The sequence below is a fragment of the Phragmites australis genome, chromosome 1 (genome assembly GCF_958298935.1).
Source record: "Phragmites australis chromosome 1, lpPhrAust1.1, whole genome shotgun sequence".
NCBI classification, from domain to species: domain Eukaryota; kingdom Viridiplantae; phylum Streptophyta; class Magnoliopsida; order Poales; family Poaceae; genus Phragmites; species Phragmites australis.
Genome location: NC_084921.1, coordinates 43,918,343 through 43,940,813, shown reverse-complemented (window position 1 = coordinate 43,940,813; position 22,471 = coordinate 43,918,343). Strand labels below are relative to the sequence as shown.

General features: G+C 43.5%; 2 protein-coding genes across 2 annotated transcripts; both read right to left on the bottom strand.

Moving 5' to 3' along the window:
* Window positions 1–3,033: 3,033 nt before the first annotated feature.
* Window positions 3,034–7,011, bottom strand: LOC133921275 (nucleobase-ascorbate transporter 2-like). Its single transcript, XM_062366084.1, has 14 exons — window positions 6,515–7,011; window positions 6,333–6,430; window positions 6,033–6,209; window positions 5,851–5,951; window positions 5,625–5,700; window positions 5,445–5,504; window positions 5,165–5,349; window positions 4,652–4,748; window positions 4,470–4,556; window positions 4,324–4,382; window positions 4,151–4,242; window positions 3,982–4,059; window positions 3,721–3,881; window positions 3,034–3,602 (listed from the first exon to the last, which is right to left on the bottom strand). Exons 1-14 carry the CDS (start codon window positions 6,603–6,605, stop codon window positions 3,393–3,395), a joined length of 1,572 nt encoding a protein of 523 aa, XP_062222068.1. The 5' UTR covers window positions 6,606–7,011; the 3' UTR covers window positions 3,034–3,392.
* Window positions 7,012–9,960: 2,949 nt separating this feature from the next.
* LOC133921267 (uncharacterized) lies at window positions 9,961–19,620 on the bottom strand. The gene is made up of 8 exons (XM_062366071.1): window positions 19,021–19,620; window positions 18,875–18,932; window positions 17,286–17,542; window positions 11,854–12,055; window positions 11,132–11,251; window positions 10,952–11,037; window positions 10,761–10,873; window positions 9,961–10,289 (listed from the first exon to the last, which is right to left on the bottom strand). The coding sequence occupies exons 1-8, from the start codon at window positions 19,456–19,458 to the stop codon at window positions 10,223–10,225; spliced, it is 1,341 nt and encodes a 446-aa protein (XP_062222055.1). The 5' UTR covers window positions 19,459–19,620; the 3' UTR covers window positions 9,961–10,222.
* Between the last annotated feature and the right edge of the window lie 2,851 nt (window positions 19,621–22,471).

Below are 22,471 nucleotides of genomic sequence, written 5' to 3'. Positions count from 1 at the left end.
CTCCGCACTTTTCTGCGGAACCTCTGTATTTTTTCGGACTATCCGCACTTTTCTGCAGAGGTTCCGGACTTTTCAGAACTACTCCTATTTGAGAGGAAATTTTGCCAAATCGATTTGCGGTCTTTTCCACTCCAAAGGGGATATGTTTGGGAGAGTTTAGAGAGTCTAGAACTCAACTAACCACCTAGCAACTCAATTCCTAACTTAATTTCATCAAAATCCTCATTTTTATCCAAAACATCAAGAACTCATGAACTTTGCTAAAACTCGAAATCGACCAACCAAACCACGAATTCTTACCATGGGGAGCCTAAGGGACTTACCCACAGAGCTTGTGAAGGTTGGTGACCACCGGGAAATGGAGGAAACGCTTGGGAGACGATGAATTCCGATGTTCTTCACGTTTCGACTTAGAACACCAAAAGACACCAAAATTGGTTCGAATCCTTCGGGAAAACGAAAATGAATTGGATGGATGAGTAGCTTATGAGCTCTAGAATGCAATGGTACCACATGCATACCTCCAATCCTTCACTTGAGCTCGGATTTGAGAATAAATGGAGAGAGGAAGTGAGAGCTTGAGTGGGGAGGGGGAAGCTCCAGCTGCTGCACGTGTGGGAGTGAGGGAGCTGGTGGGAGAGAGAGAGAGAGAGTAGGTGGCCTGCCTATTTAAGTAGTTGGAGGGTGGGGCCCATATGTAAGTGAAAGGTGTCCATTTTCGCTGCGAAATCAATTCTTTGATCTCCCGTATTTCTTTCTCTCATCCAAATAATTTCATACAAATGCATTAACATTCCGAATTATGATTACACAAAAATTAAATATAATGCTTCAAAAGCATGATTATGCTTAATCGCGTGATTAAGAATTTGGGTCGTGACACCCGTGACGAGGCCGAAGGACGTACCCATATCTCTTGAGTCCCTACCCTGTATCTCTTGAGTCCCTGCCAAATGACAATGAAGTCGGCATCACCCGAAGGAACGGGTCATCTACCAGGTCATTTAGCGAGTAGAATGAGAATGAGCTCAAGGAGAAGTGAGCTCTCCTCTACAACACAAATAGGTCTAGGTACGGTATTATAACTACAAATTTAGTAGATGTTTACAACTGGGTGATGAAAGGTGTGAGGGGATTGCCGCTGGTGAGGATTGTAGAGTTCATACTTCAAGGGACATGCAAGTATTTTAGGGACCGTTATGCTGTAGCGCACATGATGTTGAATAATGCTAGTATGATTTATGGGACGAAGATGACTAAGTACATGGAAGACAAGGCGGAGAAGGCAAAGATGCACCGGGTGAAGATCATGGGAACTGCACAGCACATATACGAAATTCTATGCAGCGACAAAGGAATGAGAGGAGCCAAACAAGAGAGAGTTATCCACGAGTGCACCATCTTTGATGACATGTGCGTTTGCACCTGCTACAAGCCGATGCTACTGCATAAGTCATGCTCTTATGTGATTTCCGCATGTGCTATGACAAGGATGAGGACTTGAAGGTACGTCTTTGACTACTTTAAGAAGGAAGCTCTGTTCAACATTTGGAACTATGAGGTCTATGGTTTTGAGATTTATGGTTCTTTCATGAAAGAACCTGGGCCCGATGCTGAGTTCATACTTGATCCTGACAAGATGAAGCAGAAAAGGAGCAACGCTGGACTACGAGGCTTCGTAATGACATGGATGAAATAAAAACTGGACGTCACGTGAAATGGTGCAGCAAGTGTAACAGAATAGGACACATTTACAAAAAATACACCGTTGGTATCCCAAATGTGAATCTCAGGGAAGCAGGTCCTTCCGGGTCTGTTGCAGATAGGAGACGTCCTCGTAGTCGTCTATTGTCGGCTTCGTCGGCTCATTGAGATCGATTGATGTTGTAATTTATGATGTGATGGATATTCATATACACACTATTGTACTTTATTGTGTTAGTACCAAGACGGTCACAATGTGCGAGGTTGTAATGTGTTATGTTATGATTTGCTCATATATTTATGTATGATTTGAACAATCTATTATACCATGTTATATGTTGGATGCTTACTTATTCAGTTCTCACAAATAAAGACCAGTCTAGACCAGGTCTATACCGGTTGACACTTTTTACTCTTTGTTTGTTTTGCATATAAAAATATAAATAATTTATGAACATACAGGTATGACGTAACTGGAGCTGCTCGACCCATAGATCGACGTCAGGCACCATTCGTTGCAGGCTGAGGACCTCTTGTTACTTTGACCTTGTGTGTCATATGAGCTCATGAGGATTGATGAGCGTTGGATCCCGAGGTTTGTTAATTTTGAATTTACGATTTTATACGGATTTAGATACGATATTAGTCGCTAAATGTAGTATGTTTGCATGTTGTGTGCTGTGGGCCTACTTCCGTTGTGTCAGCTTGTGGAGGTGGACGCGTTGGCGGGGGTCTCGGAGGCGGTGATGCGATTCAGCTACATCAGGGTCCTCCTTGCGGCCCTTGTCGACAAGTGGCGTCTTGAGACGCATACGTTCCACCTCCCGTGCGGCAAGATGACGCCCACGCTGGAGGATGTCCTGCTCCTGATGGGCCTACCTTGCGCGGGTGCCGTTGTAAGTGGTAGGGATGTGGGCGTGGGCTAGCGGGATGAGATGCTGAGCCACTTCTCCGTCGTTGAACGGAGGAACAACGGAGCCCCGTTTAGACCTTTTTTAGCGATTGAGAAACACGACCCGACGAAGACATTTCTAGTTCAGTTTGTGATACATGTCTTTTAATGGTTTGAGATCTCCTTTACATTATTAACAGATACAGATATTTGTACTTTTTACCTGTTTGAAAGGCGGATACCCGGCGGCGGCAGCTGCTCCACGCGACCAGGGGCAGTGCAGTGAGCCACTCCACTCCATGGTGCTTCTGCCGCGGTCAAGCGCACGGGCCAGAGCGGACGCGTGCGCCCTGGAGTGGAGCGTGCGCATCCAGCACCAAGGTCTGCCTCTTTCCTTCAGACGTCAGGTCAGGCCAGGTCAGTCCAATACGGGTTCGGTTCCCTGCTCTATCCTTGTTTGTCAGGTCAGGCGCGAGCAACATTCGCTTGGACTTGGAGATAACAACTCTAAAGCTACTTCTAGCGCACCCGATGATATGCACCGAAGTACAACGGTGGTCGACCATTTTTGCAGGGTGGGGCAAACACATTATCACTGTGTGGCAGTGTGGGTTCGGCAAGCCAGCACGTTGCGACTGCAAACACGAACAACAAATCAAACGAATGAAACAATGGCAACCTCTAATACGCCTCTGCTCAGCATTCTGAGTTCTTCGCGAACAAACATGCACACAACCACGTCGGCGAGCGAACTTTCATTTTCGTCCCTCTTTTTTCCTCCACCAGATTGCGCGGCTTAAGAGGGAGGGAAGAAGCGGTTGAGGTTGAAGGGCAAGCTGTAGAACTCCTCGTTCCTGCTGTCCCCTTTGAACGACCTGAACGGCACCCACCACGGCATCCCCCGGTCCTTGGCCTCGTTCACCTCCAGCGTGTTGTCTAGGAAGACGGCAACGATGAGCCCAACGGTTGGCGGCGACGAGAAGATGGTGTTGATGTAGTCGTTGAACTGCATTTCGAGTCATACAAAGTTAACGAGGATCTTCAGAAGAAGAGGTATTCCTGAAACTAGTCCTATGATTCTATCTTATTAGGTGTTTGACTTTGAACGGTAAAGGGAGACGAACCCATCCAGCTTTTGTGTGCGCAGGACCACGTTGAGCAGCCATGGTGTACCGGAAGAAGTACTCCGGCACGGATAAGCCAAGGAAGATGGAGACGCCGACAATAAAGAGGTTGCGCATGGAGTTCATGTTAGTGAACTGCAAGAAGGACAGCCCCACTGCAGCTGAAAGTCGGACAAAGGCAAAGCGTCAGTCTAGACATAACCAAAGCGTGGGCTGCCCACATTACTCATATCAGATGGCGCAGGAATCAGGATGACTAACCAACGAGTCCAAACAAGACGCAGTACACGGCTGCAAAGATTGTGAATGGGATAGAAAGAAACAGTGCACCGAATTTCCCTGCACGAGATAAATGGAAATTTAGGAACTGTCCACTTTCGGCGACATAATCTGCAAACATTCAATTACTAGATGATGAACAGTGGCTCACCCAACATGGAGAAAAAGATCATGAAACCAGCAGAGATCTGTATAACCCGTCGGCTCCCAATCCTTGTCGATCCTAGCAACCCAACATTCTCGCTGCGTTGTTCCAGGTAGTATCAAGGCTTGAGGAAATATCCGTAAAGTCACAATAATGAAAAAAATGGCATACAAACTCACACTGAGACAGTGGAGCCAGTCCCCGTTCCAAATAGCCCATCAAGAAGGATACCGATTCCCTGTTAGTTCACAGAGCATCTTTTCAGTTTTCAACAGCTGACAGAACATGAAAAGGAGAACAAACATGGGTCCAAGAAAGTATTTACCTGCCACCCAATGCCCCTACTCAGGATATGAGCTGGGGGTGGAGTCGCACTTGCAAGACGAGCTGCAGCTTTGTAAGAAGCTGTGGACTGTCCAAGAGAGACATTGTTAAGGTCAATGCTCCATTTTAGTGAGACTGAAAGCAATGAATCCTTCAAACTTGCAATGCAACTAGAGGCATCACCTCTATTAGTGAGACCAAAACAGCAGCCACCATACCAAATGATTGGCCAGCATTGAAGGTTGGTGCCCCCCATTGCAGAGGATAAGGGATCTTGATCCTGGAACAAGTAAATATATCAGTGTGCAGAAAAAGAATAAACTGTGAGATAAATTGCACTAAGGTTGTGGGACCAATCTGGCATTCTTTGTTACCCCCATTGGAATGGAGTGTGTGGTTTGACTTCACACGGTCTCCAAAATTGAACTTTGAACATTGTTTCCTTATGATATATTATTGATATTCAAACCATGAGTACCTTCAAACAAATCTAACAATGCTACTTTTATTCATTGAACACATATACTGTTTAGACTAAAAATTGGTTAAAATTTACAAAATTTGACTCCGTTATATAATCTCTAACTGTATGAATAGCGAAGCTCCTGATACTAGGTAGAACATAGAACATCTTTACTTTTGAACCTTTCACATTTACACGATAGAATCAGGGATAAGATTGGCAAGGGGACTAACCATGGGGCAGAAGAGATCAGATTAGCTCGGTCAGTGCGGCAGTTGATCTGAGTCACTTCAGTGCTGTGCTTGTAAGCACCACCTGAAGTGAGGATTTGAGCATATGCCCAGACCAATGTGATGCAGATGAAAAGGGAGAACCTTTCCAGTATGGGAATGTCTCTTATTTGTACATTCTTCAGATACTAAGAATTAAACGCAAAAATTAGACATGTTTAACTTCTCAGGCTGAATTTGAGCGATAGTAAAGACTGAGATAACTGGAGTTTGTTTGTCAAACCTGAGAAAACACGACAAAGAGAATCAACATTGGCAACCCAACCTCAACGCATCTCCCAACCTGATGCAATATCAGACATCAATTGAATGAACGAACTATTCTTTATCAACATATACACGTCTTGCGTCATGCGGACAAATTGCGAATACGAAATGAATATGGAGACAAAGCAAGCGGTACCACAGGGAATCCTCTTTCGAAAAGGCCAAATCCGAGCAGCGCAACCACTGGGGCCATCCCCACTGGACTGAAGAATCTGAAAATAGCACCTATGACCATCAGTAGTGCCTAGCCACTGACTGAACTGAAATGCATATGAAGCAATATGTTCTAAAACACTACTACTGCTTGGGCATTTTTTTCCAAGATACTAGAATGCTTAGCAGTGTGAACTGTGAAGAAGCACCTGGAGAAAATACCCCACAGCTGGCTGTAGCCCAGAATGATCTGAATGCTAGAGGACACTATCAGTGCACCCTGTATCGCCCTCATGGTCTGGAGGAACCTCTGCTCAATCACAGATGAACAACAGCTGATTAGAGCACCTCCTCGTCAGAAACAGCAGAATGGACACGAGCAATTGCTCACCTCGTGGCCATCGGGTATCCCCGCGAGCGACGAGTCCTGGATGATGGCCACTATCGGGATCACGAACGCGTACGACCCGCCGATCACCGTCGGCAGCCGTGTCCCGAAGAGGGACTGCAGCAGCGTGTTTATCCCGGTCACGAACAGCAGCGTCTGCACCACCCTCACCCTGTCCCCCTGCAACACAACCACCAGCAGGCAGCAGCACCCAAACGGAAGGCCCCAAAACATCACATCACTAAACTGATGCTGCCAAGAACCGACACAAAGCTCGAGAAGCGCAAGGCAGGAGCTACTCACATCGTCGCCGCCCATCGCGGGAACCAGCACCGTGGGGATCATCACCGCCGTGCCCAGCGCCAGTATGTAGTGCTGGAAGCCCAGTATGATCGCCTCGCCTGGACAGCAAAAAAAGAACACGATTCAGAGCGGAATCCCAACCGAAATGTGAAAGTCTTTTAACTCTCAGCTTCGAGACGCACCCCAGGGAGGGTTGGAGTCGATGCAGTACTCGAACCCCTGGAGCTGCTCCATGGGCGGATGGCTGATCTCATCCAGCTTCACCTCCGCCATTCCCCCTTTCCTACGAAAGAAACCGCAGGAAACGGGACACGAAGTGCCCTGCCTCTCGGTCTCGCAGCAGCACGATCTCCTCGCTTAAGCAGCCGGCCGCTGCACACGGACTCTGTGTGATCGATTCCTGCGTGCTCGCTCGCTTCTCCTTCTTGGTCTCTCGAAAAGGCAAGAAGAAGCCAGCCAGGTGGTGGAAACGTCTCCACCGGCAGCCGCACTTTGCACGAACCGGGACGAAATTTGTTAGAGAAAAAGTCGCGAGGATTGGGGAGAGGGAGACAGACGGCGAGAGAAAGACACTAGCAGAGCGACTCCGCACACTGGCCAGCGCTCTAGCAGCAGCAGTAGTGACGCTCTCTTTCTTCCCCTCTCTTTTTATCCTTCGGTTTTGCTCCTGGGTTTAATGCTTTCTCGCCTCTCTTTTAATCCTTCCGGGCAACTGGCCGTTGGTTTTTTTGCTAGGACCGAACTGCCCCTCCGGTGTCCCGTACGGCAGTACCCCAGTTTTTCACCTCGTGCTCGGGCTACAACATTTCATCTTCGGATCGCAGGATGCTAGCTTCGTAGCACTAATTACTTTTCACCTTTTATTGATCCCAAAGTTCAATTGTTTAGTAGATCAGATATCATGTCCAAGTTAGTAGTAATAGAATACAATTAGTTAATTATTAAACACAAAAGTTAACTTTCAACTTTCGCATGAAGGAACACAAACCTTCATTTTCACCTTCAACCATTCTCCCCCTTGGATAACTACGATCAGCACCCAAAAAAAATTACTCTGTAATGTACGATTGTTACAAGTTAAACCAGATATCCGACCATTCAGGTTGCCACGGAGCCAAGTAAAAGGAAAATGGATTGTACAAGAACATCTCCTGATTCCGGTTAACCGATGGAACAATTGCTCCAATTAGATATCTACAGCGTCACCTGATGGCCTGGTCCAAGACCAGAGGACATTTGCTTTTTTTACCGCTTATAATGCTATATTTGTTTCAGCTAGAGGTTGTAAATTGTGATTTAAAATCATAAGTTAAAATAAATAGGTCATCATCACCATTCAATGTGTAACAATTCAATTTATATATTGTAACAATTCAGCAATTTAGATTCCACCAGCTTCTTACAATCTAACTTTTTATAATCTTCGACTGAAACAAACAGTCATTAAAATATTGCACCGAGTGTGCACGTCAGCGTGTGTCTCTGTCTATTGCCCCACGAGAGAGAGTAAAGTTACCATTGGTGGCCGCTCGTCGTGTTGTGTGGTCCGATTGATGATTGCATAGAGCGAAGAGAGAAGCACAAGCGCCATCGGCTCTGCCTCTGGCCATGATGCTACGAAGCAAGGTCCTCGCGCGGTTGGGCCATGCACATAGATCCACAGAGGAAAGCGATATGAGAGATGTCTGCCTGACCGCGTGGATGGAAGTAAATTTTATAAAATCATGTTAAGAAATATTCTTATAAGATCTCATCCATGTCATACATCCTATGATTCAATAACTAGGCTGAAGAAAACAGAAAAAAAACAAAAATAAAATCTTATATAGAATTTGCTTCTTGAGTAAAGCCCACTAAATGCGCCGCTACGCCTCTGCCGCTGGTCGTAAGACACCTGCCGACCGTGCCCATAGTTCAAAAAACTGACGGTAACCGCTCAAAAATCGCGATAACCGACCTTCTCGGTCCGGTTCGGTTTTAGAAACCAAACGGTAACCGAATTTGAATTCAAAAAATTCGAAATTTTTTTCAAAACATTCAAAAAAAATCTTTAAAAAACTAGACACAATTCTAAGACCTTCTGTGAAAAAAAAATTCAAAAATAACGTCGTTTGCATCATATTCTATAGGGAGGAAGTTTGAAAAAAATTGAAACGTGTGGCTCAGTTATTAACTCATGTTAAGGAAAAATTTAACATGCAAATACATATTTTTCTTGTGTAAAATGTATTTTAAGAGAATCTTTAAATTTGATTTCACTTTATTTAGAGTTTTATTAATTTCTCTATAATTTTTACAAAGTTCACAAGCATAAAGTGAATATGTTAAGAAACAGCATTGTAATTAACTTTTTCATATCTACTATTATTTTTCCTATGTAAATCATAGTATAAATAAGCTAATGAAAGTGGTTTTACTAATTTTTGAGGTGTGATGGATCAGTTATGAATTAATCTAGTCGCAACCCATTTACATAATCATGCATGTTACAATAATTAATTCATAAGTTCATGTATTTTTAAAAGACATAGGATCATGTAAGAAGACTAATAAAATTAGTTTTATAATTTTTGGATTAGCAAAGAGTAAACTATGCATTTAACTTGGTTTAACAAATACAATTTCTCACAGAAAATTTTGAAATTTTTATGAGTATAAATACTTTTATCATGTAGATCATATTACAAGGAAACCAACAAAATTTGTTTCACTTGATTTGAAGCTAAGATGAATTAGTTATTGATTTTACAATATTAAGATAATTTTTGAATTTTTTGTTGAACTTCATTGAAAATCGAGAAAACCGTTCGATAAATCGAGGAAACCGAGCGGTTACCGAGAAAATCGAGCAGTTACTGACAATACGAAAAATTCAAGAAAACCACTCGATAAATCGCAAAAACCATTGCTAACCGGTCCAAACCGACCGGTTACCGAACGGCTAAAATCACAATTTTTTTTCTAAATTTTAAATTTTACCAAATAAATTTTGTCCGAATTTTTTTAATTTTTAACCGCGGTAACCGAATTACCGCCGGAGCTCGGTCGGTAAGTGAACCTTGACCGTGCCATGGTGTTCAGCGACAACAGGGGAAGCCACGAGCGACGCGAAAAACTCTTAACTTTTACTCGCCGGACAGGCGTGGTTCGGGTCCTGTGCCCTTCCGCGGCTGGGTCCCGCCAATCAACGAGTAATTTATTACGGTTACTGCTGCCGGATAGAGGCCAACAGCGAAGTCCCATTGCAATTGCTTGCCTGCCCCTGCCAGATCTACGGACCACGGGCCCTGGTGGTCTGCTGCACTGTGGTGAATTGATGGGCGTGAATTCAGCAGACTAATCAGCCGCAAAGTGCCAGATAAGGTGGTTGCCCTGCCAGTTGGTAGTGGTCACTTCAGTTTCCAGCAGTCCAGCCTTGAATTTGAGGTGACTAGGTGAGGGATGTCGTTGGGTTAACTTTAGGGGCCCTTGTGCTTCTGTAGCACACTCTACGCTATACGCATTTCGTACCTCCACCGCACTGTTACACTGCGTGTTCGCCATCAGCCGAATTGCAGGCTGCGTTACTTCATCCCCGAAACATGACATGGAGACCATGAGCGGAGTCCAACCGACGAAGTTGGATTCGTACGAGCCAACGAGCAATGTGATTATCAGTTTTGTTAAGAGTGAACTGTTTGGCTTAGAGATGCTAGTTAACACTTGACAAATTCCAACATTTTAGCAGCACAGACAAATGAACACTGAAGACAACACACACAGTTCTTGGCTATACAATAGTAGGGGGGGGGGGGGGCAGAATGCCCCCAGTTCTTTTTCTTCTTCTTGGCATAAAATGCTCAGTTCCTAGTACATTCATTGATCAAAAAGAAAAAACAAAAGATGCAGCTCTAAGATCTTCTGTCTGGCTTATAATCGCTTGCCCTCTTCTCTTCAGCCTCTTTTCGCTTTTGTTGCCTGGAAAATAAAATAGAAAGGTATAATGGAAAGAATAATAGGGGGTGAGGTACTAAAATACACAGTTCGTGGAAATAAATATTTCATATTGTCATCCTGTCAATTCACATGGTTACTTTATCAGCTCTGACTCTTTCTCATCATTACATAATAAACAATCACTACATAATTTCAGCCATAATAGCACTACTACGAGATGTTCAAAATTACATGATTTGAAGGAAGAACAGTTTTATCATACGTTTGAAACAACACGATGTAAGCAGTTGTCTTCACAGAAGAAAAAATAAACAAAGCAGGAGACCAAAGATATGAATGTCTGCATTGGTTGATCCGATTAAGGTATATCAAGGACTAACGGCAAGGAGGAAAACACCTAGAAGATAGAAGATTGCTACAACAAGAAACAACATTGTGCTAATTGATAATTTGAACACATTGAAGACAATTGTGCTGAATAACACAACTTACGCAAAAGCAGCAAATCCAGCACCAACATTAGCAGAAGCCAAAAGTGCCGCAGAAACAGTTGATAAATTGTCGTGTCCACTACATACTGTAGGGTTCTTAATATCTCCATCAACCTAGCCAATAATAGCAAAACAGACGTCAGCCCTGAAGATCTGGAAAAAAAATAATGTCTTGACTGGTCGATTAAAAACCTTATCCCATTTTGACTTCTTGTTTGGCCTAGTTTCTTTTTGTACACCTTCCGCAGGTACCGGGAGTGTAGTCACACCAGCTAAAGCTGTCGAGTGTATAACGAGCGCCAAAATATTAAAAATAAAAATGTGATATTAATTTGCCAAACAGAACATGCAACTGCAACATATTCACTATACCTGGAATCTTCGGTATTGATGCACTAATTGGAGGTTGTACACCTCCAGCAATAAATTCAACTTTTGGACTTTTTTTCTTCTCCTGTTCCTTCCTCTCGAGTTCACGCTTCATATCAGCTTCTGCATGTAAATATGTGGTACAAACAAGATCACGATTGGAATACCCTTATGTATGACAAAAGCAAACAGAACTGAATGTTCGAGCAACCGCTGCATTGATTTTGAATAACAAATATTGGCGACTGCACAAGCACATAATCAATAAATAAAATAATTGTGTTTGTTTCAAAAGTAAATAATTCTTTTATAACTTATTACATCAAATATTCTCATCTCAATATAAAGCCAACCACGCACCAGATCATTCCATATTCTGCCCTTCCATCCAATTTGTTGTTATATATACAGATCCGAATATAGCTAGTCGAGCTCTTGTAATGCATTCTATACAAAGTTTGAGGTAAACTTCAGAGCTGTACAGGATCAGATGTGCGTTAAAGCACACATGCACCCTTGGGGCCAGTTCACAGGCTTCTCCGAAAGCACATACCAGGTGGCTTGAACAATGCAATCTTTAATTATTTGATTTTAGCATTAGAAAGCTCCGAAAGCACCAACTGTTCATATTGAGCTCGAAAAGGAAGCTATATTCTAATGCTATATTGTTTATCAAACAGCAAGATACAGCCCAAGATGATAGTATATTGGACAAATATACATACCTATCTCATCATAGTAGTCACTTTTGTCATACCCAAAAGGATCAAAAACGTCTTTACTGAAGTGGGTCCCTATCTGATCGATTTCTTGGTACCGCACAGCATGCTGCAAAAAATCAGGATTTTTGTAGTCCTTTCTGTTGCGCACTTCAGCGTTAAAGCTCTTTCCAGCCCTTTTGTATGCAAGGAACTTGTTAATTTTTTGCTGCAGCAAAAGCAGTGGAGCAGTAGAAAATTAGTCTAAGTAAATATTCACAGTTCGAACCAAAACAAGAATAAGCATTAAGCTGTAAAGAGCTGGAGCGAGGAAAAAAAAGACTACGAGAGATAGTCCCACGAAGATAGCGCAAAACACGCAGAAGATGACTATAGTGGAGTTGAGTGTGAGCAGAAACGAATTGACTGAGGATGTGCACTGTATGAGAAATGTCAGGACAAGTGACACAAAGGTAAACAAGACTCCCAACTAGATGACAGTAACGAGTAGGATTAGCAAGAGGCTCACCATCAGTTAACCGAAGCTGAAGGTTAAGCTCCATGGGAGTCTCAATAGTGTGCTCATCAGTGAGAGAAGAACAATGAAGAAGATCATGAATATACTTCCCTTGGGATAGAAAGAAGCCAAAAAAAAATAGGAGAAATCTCAATGCCAAGAAAGTAGCGAAGAGGATCAAGATCAGATATAAGAAACTGCTCATTGAGACGAGCCTTCACAAATGCAATATACTTAGAATCATCTCTTGTAATGATCATGTCATCAACAAATAAGAGAAGAAGAGTCCGACAACGAGAGGAAGTGTGTACAAAGAGTGAAAGATAATGAGCACTAGCAAAAAAAACCAACAATGATGACAGAAAAACGCGCAAACCATACCCTTAGGAACAGAATACCCTAGCGGTGAGTGCATGTAGACCTCTTACGCAACTCACCATTAAGAAATGCATTCTTGACATCAAACTGGGAGATAGACCAGCAACGCACAGATGCAACAGCAAGAAGAGTACGCACTGTGGTCATGTGGACCCAGAGCAAAAGTCTCATCATAGTCACGACCATACTCCTATTGGAAACCATGGGCAACAAGATGAGCCTTGTAGTGCTCAAGAGAACCATCAGAGCGAGTCTTAACCTTATAAACCCACTTGCACGTGATAGGACAAACATGTGTAGGAAGAGGAACAAGATCCCACATAACGGCGTGCTCAAGAGCAGCAACCTCCTCCGCCATCATATGCTGTCATTCCTATTGAACAACAGCATCACGATAAGAAGACGGCTCTGCAGGAACAACACTAGCAAAGCCAAAGCAACCAGGAGCCTGAATCGAATGGCGATCACGAAGAGAATAACGAGGAGAGAAAAGGAGGAACATAATCACCAAAAGCTCATCAGAAAGCGGCACAACAGAATAGGAGGCAGCACACAAACGACAAGTGTAGTGGAAAGGAAAAGGTTCAACAAGACCAAAAGAAAAAGCATGTGAGGTGGAGGGCAAAGGCGTGAAAGGTACCGAAGAAGGCACAATAGGAGAATGCGCCAACAGTGCCCGAGGAAGAGATTAAAACAGTGATAGGTACAGTAGGAAAAGTGAGAAAAGATAGTTACTCGACCAAGGAATCTGAAGAAGTGGAAGGAGAGGTTCAAGGATAGAAAAGACGAGACTCATCAAAAGTAACATAACGAGAAATACGCATCCGGTGAGCAACAGGATCCCAACACCTATGACCCTTATGCTTAGCACTGTAACCAAGAAAGACACTTAACAGATTGAGCGATCAGTTTGATACGTTCACAGGGGGCGAGAAGAACGTAACAAACACATTCAAAAAGACAAAGCGAGGAGTAGTCAGGAAGGCATCCGCATAGACGCTCAAAAAGAATCCCTCCTTTGAGAGCAGAAGAGAATTGGATATTGACCAAGTATGTGACAGTGGAGACCGCCTCAGCCCAAAAATGAGGTGGAACAGAAGAGGCAATTATAAACGCACGAGCTGCCTTAAGGAAATGATGCTACCGCTCAGCAACACTATTCTGAGCATGAGCTCCAAGACAGGAGAACTGAGATAACGTACCCTATTCAGCAAGAAAGGAACGAAGGTGCACTGAAAGAAATTCGCCAGCAGAGTTAGCACAAAAAACACAAATAGGTGCTGAGTGCGAATCATAGTGGTAAAGCGCTTATATATAGATAACACCTCGCTACGAGAATGTATGAAATAAATCCAAGTGTGGCAAGAGAAATCATCTGTAAACATAATATAGTAGCTATGACCCCCTTTCGAAACGAAAGGAGCCGGACCCCATACATCTGAGTGAACAATATTAAAAGGACATTGAGACACTAACCCATTGTAAGGATAAGGAAGTTGAACCCGTTTACCAAGCTTGACAACCCTAACAATCTAAGGGCATCTCCTGAGACAAACCCTAAAAGAACACAACGAACTAATGAAGATAGGTGCAACCCGCAAACATGACCAAGATGATGATGCCGCTGCTGGAAAGAGCCTGTAGTGAAGGAAGCAGAAAGACCGACGACAGCAACGGAAGGAAGATGAAACCAGTCAAGCTCCAATAGACGCTGAGAATCATGGCATCGAGGGCCAGTACCAACCAAAGCACAGGTGCGATGATCCTGAATATAGCAAAAGTCAGAATCAAGGATAACATGACAATCATGATCATTAAGCTGACCAGTGGGCATGAGCTGCATGGTGAGTTAGGGAACATGAGCAATAGGAAACATGAGCAACAGAAGGAATACTAAAAGAAGTGTTAAGGGTGCCCTGACCAGCAATAGAAAGAGAAGTAACATCAGCAGTAACGACATGAATAGGAGAAATAAGAGGATGAAGCGAAGACAGACTGGAAGAATCAGAAGGCATATGAAAAGATACTCTTGAATCAAGAATCCAAGGAGAAATACCTAACTATGTAGAAGGTGGTCTCTCAATGACGGAAAAGAGAGAAGCAGAACCAACAAAACATGTCAGTACAGAGCCAGAGGTAGCAACCAGGCGACGAAGCAGCGTCACAATCTCCTACTGAGTGTCAGTCGAAGAGATAGTCAAGGAGGTAGTCGAGATAGAAGCACCAGAGAAACATCAAAGATGCTTCTTCTTCTGGTAGCAGTTCGCCTCAACATGATCTTCCTTGCTGAAGTAGGCGCAACGAGGAGGTAGTCGAGGTAGAAGCACCAAAGAAACGTCAAAGACGCTTCTTCTTCTGGTAGCAGTTTGCCTTAACATGGTCATCCTTGCTACAGTAGGCACAGCGAGGGTGACCAACACCACCTGAAGAGGCCGCAAGTGAAGGAGTCACACGAGGAGGAGATGATGGTGTAGTCGAAGATGTAGGTGCAACAAACGGACGAACAACCAACACTGAAAGAAGTAGCAGCAATCCAGAACCACGCAGACGAGTCTCCTCTGAGCGCAGCTACGTAAGAGCCTCAACAAGCGTGACACAAGGGTGTCAAGCAAGCAGCTGAGCTCGGCGCTGCTCGAATTCCGGACAAAGGCGAGTCGGGAACTTGTAGAGGCATCGAAAGTCACGTTCAGCACGCAGATCCAAGCAACACTGACAAGAGTTGCACCCAGCAACAGAAAGAGAGTCCAACTGACGCCACGCATCCGATATCTGAGCATGAAATGCATCAACTGTGGCATCACCTTGCTGAAGAGATTGCTCCTAGCGAACAACAGACAGATAAAGAGCATCCCCAGACAGCTCATAGGTCTGACGAAGATGAGTCACATCTAAAAGGCAGTAGAGAACTCAACAATCTCAGAAGAAAACATGTGCTCCACACTAGCAATCAGAATAGATGTTGGACGAGCATCATCAATAGATGTTGCACGAGCATCATCAACCATCCACTGAGCACATCAGACAACCGATCACAGTACAGCTCCAAAGCTTCCTGATAGGCGAAGACAGCCTTCTCATAGGCAGCGGTGGCGACATCAAAAGCTACTTTGTCACCTATGTCGACAGTCGGCTGCACAAGCTGTCGGAAGCTCAAGGGAAGGCGGACAAGGAACGTCACCACAGAGAACACCCCAAAGACGAAGCCTGCTCATATGGACGTGCATGTGCTGCGTGAAGTCCCAGTAGTTGGCAACATCAAAGATCACCGAGCACCGAGGAACTGAAACGGTGCTCGACGACATCCTGAAGAGGTGACGAACGATGGCGAGAGCGCAAAGGAGAATTGGTGGTTGACGACGAGAGCACAATGAAAAGTGACAAGCGACGACGAGAGCGCAAAGAAAGCGGCGAATGCAGCAAAAAAATTGCCTTTTTTGCTTTTTTTTTTTCCGACTCGGGCTGTGTTACAAAGGTCGGCTCTGTTTCAGAGTTGCCCAAACATAACCGAGAGGCGGCGGTGAGGAGGTAGCCGACGGGAGGCCACCAGCAAAGGAGGCCGGCAAAGAGCCAGCCAGCGAGCGGACGACCAGGTGCGCGGACGGCCAAGCGCGTTGTTCGAGGCCAAGGGCAGATCGACGGCTGCGATGAGCGGCGGACGGCAACTCCGAGCAGAGGCGCCAAGGCCGGCGACGCAGATCAAAACAGGGGTGACGAAAAGGCTGGCGCGTGGCAGATCCGGCCAATCCGATGAGGCGAGCGGGAAGCGATGGCCCGGCGCGAGGAACGGCGTCCCGCCCGAGCACCTCCGTCCTCCCGACGAGGGTGACGAGATCCAACTGAGAAGAGGCAGGCAGACACTCGACGACGGCCGGATCCAAACGGATTCGGAGGGGAGAGATGGGCAACGGAACCAAAGGTGGTGGGGGAAGACGAATCTGACAATTATTGTAGATGAACGGTAGTCAGAAAGGATAGACGCATGAAGTTGCAACACGCAAGGAGAAGAGGAACCCTAACCCTAAATTTTGGCTATATATAACATGTTAGTAATAGCAACTTGTATTCCCTAGAGACCCTGGGCTAGTATATATACACATGTACAAGTGACAATACGCAAGAAACCCCTTATAGTTTGAGAATATTACACATAGCAATATATATATCTAACACCTTCGACACTATCAAAAGTTTTAGAAGAAATAGTTATAAATAGGCAAGTCCAACTGCATGGACAAATATGCATGATTGAATGTAGGGTATACATAAAAATGAAGTAACATCAAGCATAAGAACAGGTGAAGCATAGCTATCGACTATCGCATAGCCTACTCTTAATAATACCCTTGTTGTAGGAACACGTCTGAAAATATATGATATGGTTGTTCAGCAGTGCTTTACCATAACAGGCCAACATAATGGTTTCATCATTTTTAAAAGTAGGTAATGGAGTTCGACAAACGTAATAGCATGATGGTCCAAAGGGAGCTGATATTTTGTATGAAAATGCGACTAAGTAGTTTACGCTGAAACAATAGGTGGGATGATTATTTGGTCAAAAGAAAACCTGTAATGCCGCAGAGCATTTGTTAGCAACAGGTGGAGGAAGGAAACGACTCAACGGATCATCAGATTCACCATTAGTTGAAATATCAGGAGTTTCCTCCATCAGGGCATCTTCAATTTCTGCTCCAGTCACATCCATTGCTGTATCTGTCTCTACTTGGTTCTGCTCAGGTGCATCGGGATGCTGAGGAATTTCTGCTTGAATATTTGGGGTCATAATATGAACAGTACCTGAGACAGTACGTTCTTCAAGATTCCCTAGAAGAGTAAGGAAGGGCTCTATTAGTAATTAAAAGGATGTTTGAAGTTGTAATGACTAAATTGCCCCAAACAGGTAAACAGAAAATAGCACCTTCGCACACTTTTCTACAGAGGTCAGGAATATGTACATCAAGCATTAATTTATTAAGTATAGTTAAGTATAAAAAATATCAAGAATTACAGCTATGTCACCGGTGGCTGCACAAAATAATGAATCGAAAATGCACATATTCTTCGCTGCACATCCAATTCTGGTACAAACTAATGATCATAAGAATTCTTGAGAGCATACGGCATGTGCATGCAAGTAAAATGAAGTCCATTTCACAACATCCTGATACCTACAATGTACTATATGCTGTGTCAAACGCTCACAGCTTTCTACATTTGACTTAGGAAAGGTCTCCGGGCAAGTTTAAAGAATCTACTTAGTTGTTATCAAGGTTACTAACATTAAAAAGAACATAGCAAACACATGAAAATAAGAATCTCTCTTAATGGTCTCTGTTCGGAAAAGGGATGGTCTTAAGAGCATGCTTGTTATCAAACCTGCCAAAGGGTAAAATCAACATATCAAAATTTCACTCATCAGAAAGTTCATAGAAGAGCACCAACAAATTTTCTTAACAAAAATTATTCATTCGAACAACAGCACGAGGTGTGTCATCTAACTAAAAGCCGGTAAGATTTTATCAAAACAAAGGTGTGGTAGCAAAAAAAACTAGCCAACAGTCAACTAAATCTAGTTCATTCTCATACAGTATTTTTTTCTTTCATTCGCATGCCACAAAAGAGGTTACAATCCTTTCTACCATAAGACGAATCACACAATTGTGTAACATTAACCCCATCAGGATGAAATAGAGCAAAGTGTAACTGCAATTGAACAACAAACATATCAAGAAATGGCATAATCAGCTTACTTAAACATTCTATTTAATTGTTTCACCTCATGATCTTGTATTAACTGCTAGTTGATGGAAGCTTAGTACATGACTAGTTGAATTAAGCATCAAGGTGACATCATCATACATTCAGATTTGTAACTCTGCTGGCGGTGTTTCATGCTTCTGCTAGGCCTTCTGCCACTAGTGTATCACGATGTGGCTACTATCCATGTTCTTCACATGAAAGTAAACTGATAGTATAACCAAAACACCAAGAACTTTAACACAAATCCTTACATAACACATTTTCTGTAAACTGGCTGGGACTACTTTTATTTGATATGTATTGTTAACTTGGCAATGTAGACCCAACATAGGACATGGTCACATCGAAAATTACACAGTGCAGAGAATACATAAGCATGACAAAATAGGTACTTACCCTCAGCAGCCCGAACATCTGAGCCGGATCCGTGTGCGCCGTTCATGATCTCCCCATCCTGCAACCAATCCGCAGCTAGCAACATCAATTCAGAAAACCAGCATATTCCGAGCAGAATTACTAAACACATACTTCACTGGCTCTACCTCCTGCTCGGGCGACATGGCCATCTCATCGTGCGCGTAGTCCACGATGGCAAGCGCGCCACGCCGCGGCGGGCGTGGCAGGTCGGCCGGCGGCGCGGACGATGGTGGCCGGAGCGGGGAGGGGGACGAGACCGCGAAAGGCGAGGATGAGCGGCGCGAGGGCAGCGGCGGAAGCGCCGGGGAAGGGTTGGGGCTCGCTAGGGTTTTGCGGCCGGCCGGCTCCGAGGAGAGGGGAGGGGACGGGGGCTCCTGCCTAGGGTTGGAGTCCTCGCGTCCGGCTTGAGGGAGCGGCGGCGAGGAGGGTACTGCAGGGTCGGGCGCCGTGGCGGCGGGCGGCGCCGAGGAAGGCAGGTTGGGCTCGTCGGTGTCCTCATCCTCTTCCTCGTCGTCGTTGTACATGGAGAAGAGGGCCGCGATGCCCTCGGTGTCGGACGCCATGCCGAGGAGGGGAGCTTGAGGTAAAGGTTGGATTTGAGGAGGAGGATGCGAGGCGACGGCGCGACCGCGAGGAAGGCGGCGGAAGAGTTCGGGAACGAAGCAAAATAGCGTTTCCGCGAGCTCGAGAATGCTATTTGGTAACTAGCGCCGGGGTCCAACCAAAGTTTCAAAATTCGATTCAAGACCAAATACCGAGCCCCAGCGATTTCTTCTATATTCGCGGTTTTCAACAGTAATTTAGTATAATTCTGTAAAAATCGGTTGAATTTCGTCAAATTTTTATGTTTTTTTAATTTTGTATTTGAATTTAACCGAAAATTGGTCAATTTCTGAATACGAACCGCGGCAAATTGGTCGGTAACCGTGAATATCAAGCAGTTATCAACGCATTTTGAAATCCTAGTTCCAACCGCCCAGACCGTCGTAATCCAGACCCCTGTTTCTCGAAGTTTGCATCTTGGTATACCGTGGTGGATTAATGCCACATTTGCATCTGGTGTTGGGTTCTCTCTTAGACCCAGTTTGTTTCTGCTTATCAGTAATTTCTATTTTAAAGAATTGATAAGTTAATAAGTTAAAACAAACGTTAAATTAATTAATGGCTTATGGCTTTTCTGATAATGTATTTTCTAATGAAATACACTAAAAGCTGATAAGCTGACTAAGTTCATAAACTAACTATTGTTCTCGGAAGCTATAAGCAATTTTTTAGATAAACAGTTTTATAAGAAAAAACCTATAAATTTTATCTATGCCAAACAGGACCTTAGATGAATATGGACGTGGTATCCAAAATGCAACATTGACTGTTAACTTAATTCTAATAATATATTTAGAATAATAGTAAAATTGTAACATTGAAAAATAATATTTTTTTCTAGATCGATACTATAAATATGTGTCTTTTTCCTGTTTTAAATCTCAATATTTAAAAGGATAAGTGCTCCATTTATGTTCACGACGATAAGTATTTATGACCAGAGGAGTAATATATGGTCAACATCTTTCTTTCTTTATTCTCCTCCTCGTCCTTACTTCCTCTCTATCAACAAGCTATGTTCTTGATGGGAGTATGTCCTATCTTTCGAAAGTAATATAATAAGTTGATTGGTGAGATTTCGATGTTGATGATCCAAAAGCTCCAATCAGACCATATCGAAAACACTCGCAACTAGTACACCACTACTCCGTGATTATCAACCGTGCCAAGATACGGTTAACCTTGCCAAAAAAGCTTTTTCTACAAATGAATCGAGAACATAAGTAAGAATAGGTAAATGCAATCTGAACATTGCTAATTATTAATAAAGTACTCGAGTTAGGGTTACACAAACCGAACAAACGATGAAACTGTCTAAAACAGAATAATCTAAACAAAACACGAGCTTAAACTACAACATCTATTGTATATATATAGAGGTACGTGAGGAGATAAACCTAGGGTGTGCAGCCGTAGAAAGAGGTGTGCACAAACTGGATTCTGACCCCGACATGCTTGCAAGATCTAACAAGGTTCACAACGATGATGCAACACCTTATTTCATCAACTTTGACTAAACTATAATGAATTTATGATCAATACTACATCTATTAGAAATATCTCATTATAAGCTTTCCATCAAGTCTAAGAATATCTCAATTAGACTTCGTATACGAAAGTTATGCCTATTTTATTGACGTGGTATTCTAGGACTCAACCTCAAGCTCAAGTTCAATTAGGCTTCGAGTAAACTTTGGAGTTTGACTTGGAATCTGAGTAGACTTGACATTCGAGTCATGATGCTTGGACAAGCTTGAGATACTTCTTCTATATTCCTAAGCAACAAAACATCATAAGAATTTAGTAACAACTCATCCAAGAAAGTTTGACATAAGAAACTAGTTCACCTAGTAGTTTAATTATCGTGCATGTGATCTTGTAATTGGTCATTGTATCTCTTAAGGAGTAGTGTTGCATGTATCTGAAGGAGTGATATCATCACCCTCCCCCTTTTGAATTGGAGTCATCCTCGACTCAAGCTAATCTTGTTCTCCTAAGTGTAGCTTTAAATCTAAAATGTTAAACGTAAGATAAATTGCATACAACAGTTTATATTTTAGAAAGATAAATTGCATAAAGTAAATTACAGGACAGTAAATTGCTCAAATGACGACACACAAAATTTATCCTATTGTATCGGTGATTTGCTGATCACCCCTAATTCATGTCGAGGTGAGTTCAAGTTTCTAACCACTTCTCTATCAAGTATCTAATTCTCACATGAGAAATGGCTCATACCGAGCAACTTGATCTTAAACCAGAATAGAATAAAAACTACTCAATACCTCAATTCCACTAGAGTAGCATTTAGCCTCTCTGGCAAAGCATGCTCAAAGCCTCTCACAATCACCGATGTGGCTCATTCACAATCTTCTTTGAAGGGCTTAAGAACGCAATAATCTCCAAGCCGTTTAGGAGGCGATAACCTCTAAGAATAACAAGTCAATGACGCTTGCTTGAAAGATCACTAGTGCTCAAATGCTCAAACTCTTCAAAGTTATGCACTAGATGCTCTCACACACTCAAAAATACAACCACTAAGTCAAGAGAGGGAGAGGAGTAAGGCAAGAGCTCTAATGAATTGTAGTGAAGTGCTAGAGCCATTCTTTGAACTAGCCAAACTCTTATTTATAGTCCGCACTTAAGAATATGGTTGTTGCTATTGATTTAACATCTTTGCGCACTGGGTGGGCAGACCGCAGCTCAATCGGTGATCCGACCGCCGTAAATACAACGACTAAAAAAGGCGTAATGATAACTCTGACACGCATCTGGCGGTTAGACCGCGACCCCTCACGGTCAGACCGTGAGCAGGAAACAAAGTGCCAAAACTCTCCATTCTCAGGTCGATCAGACTGGCCATATCGGCAATCAGACCACCAGCCAGACTAGAGGGTCCGAACCCTTTGTTTGTTTGTCGATCAGACTGGCACACTCTTTGGTCAGACCGAGACTGAGTTCTACTAAGCATCG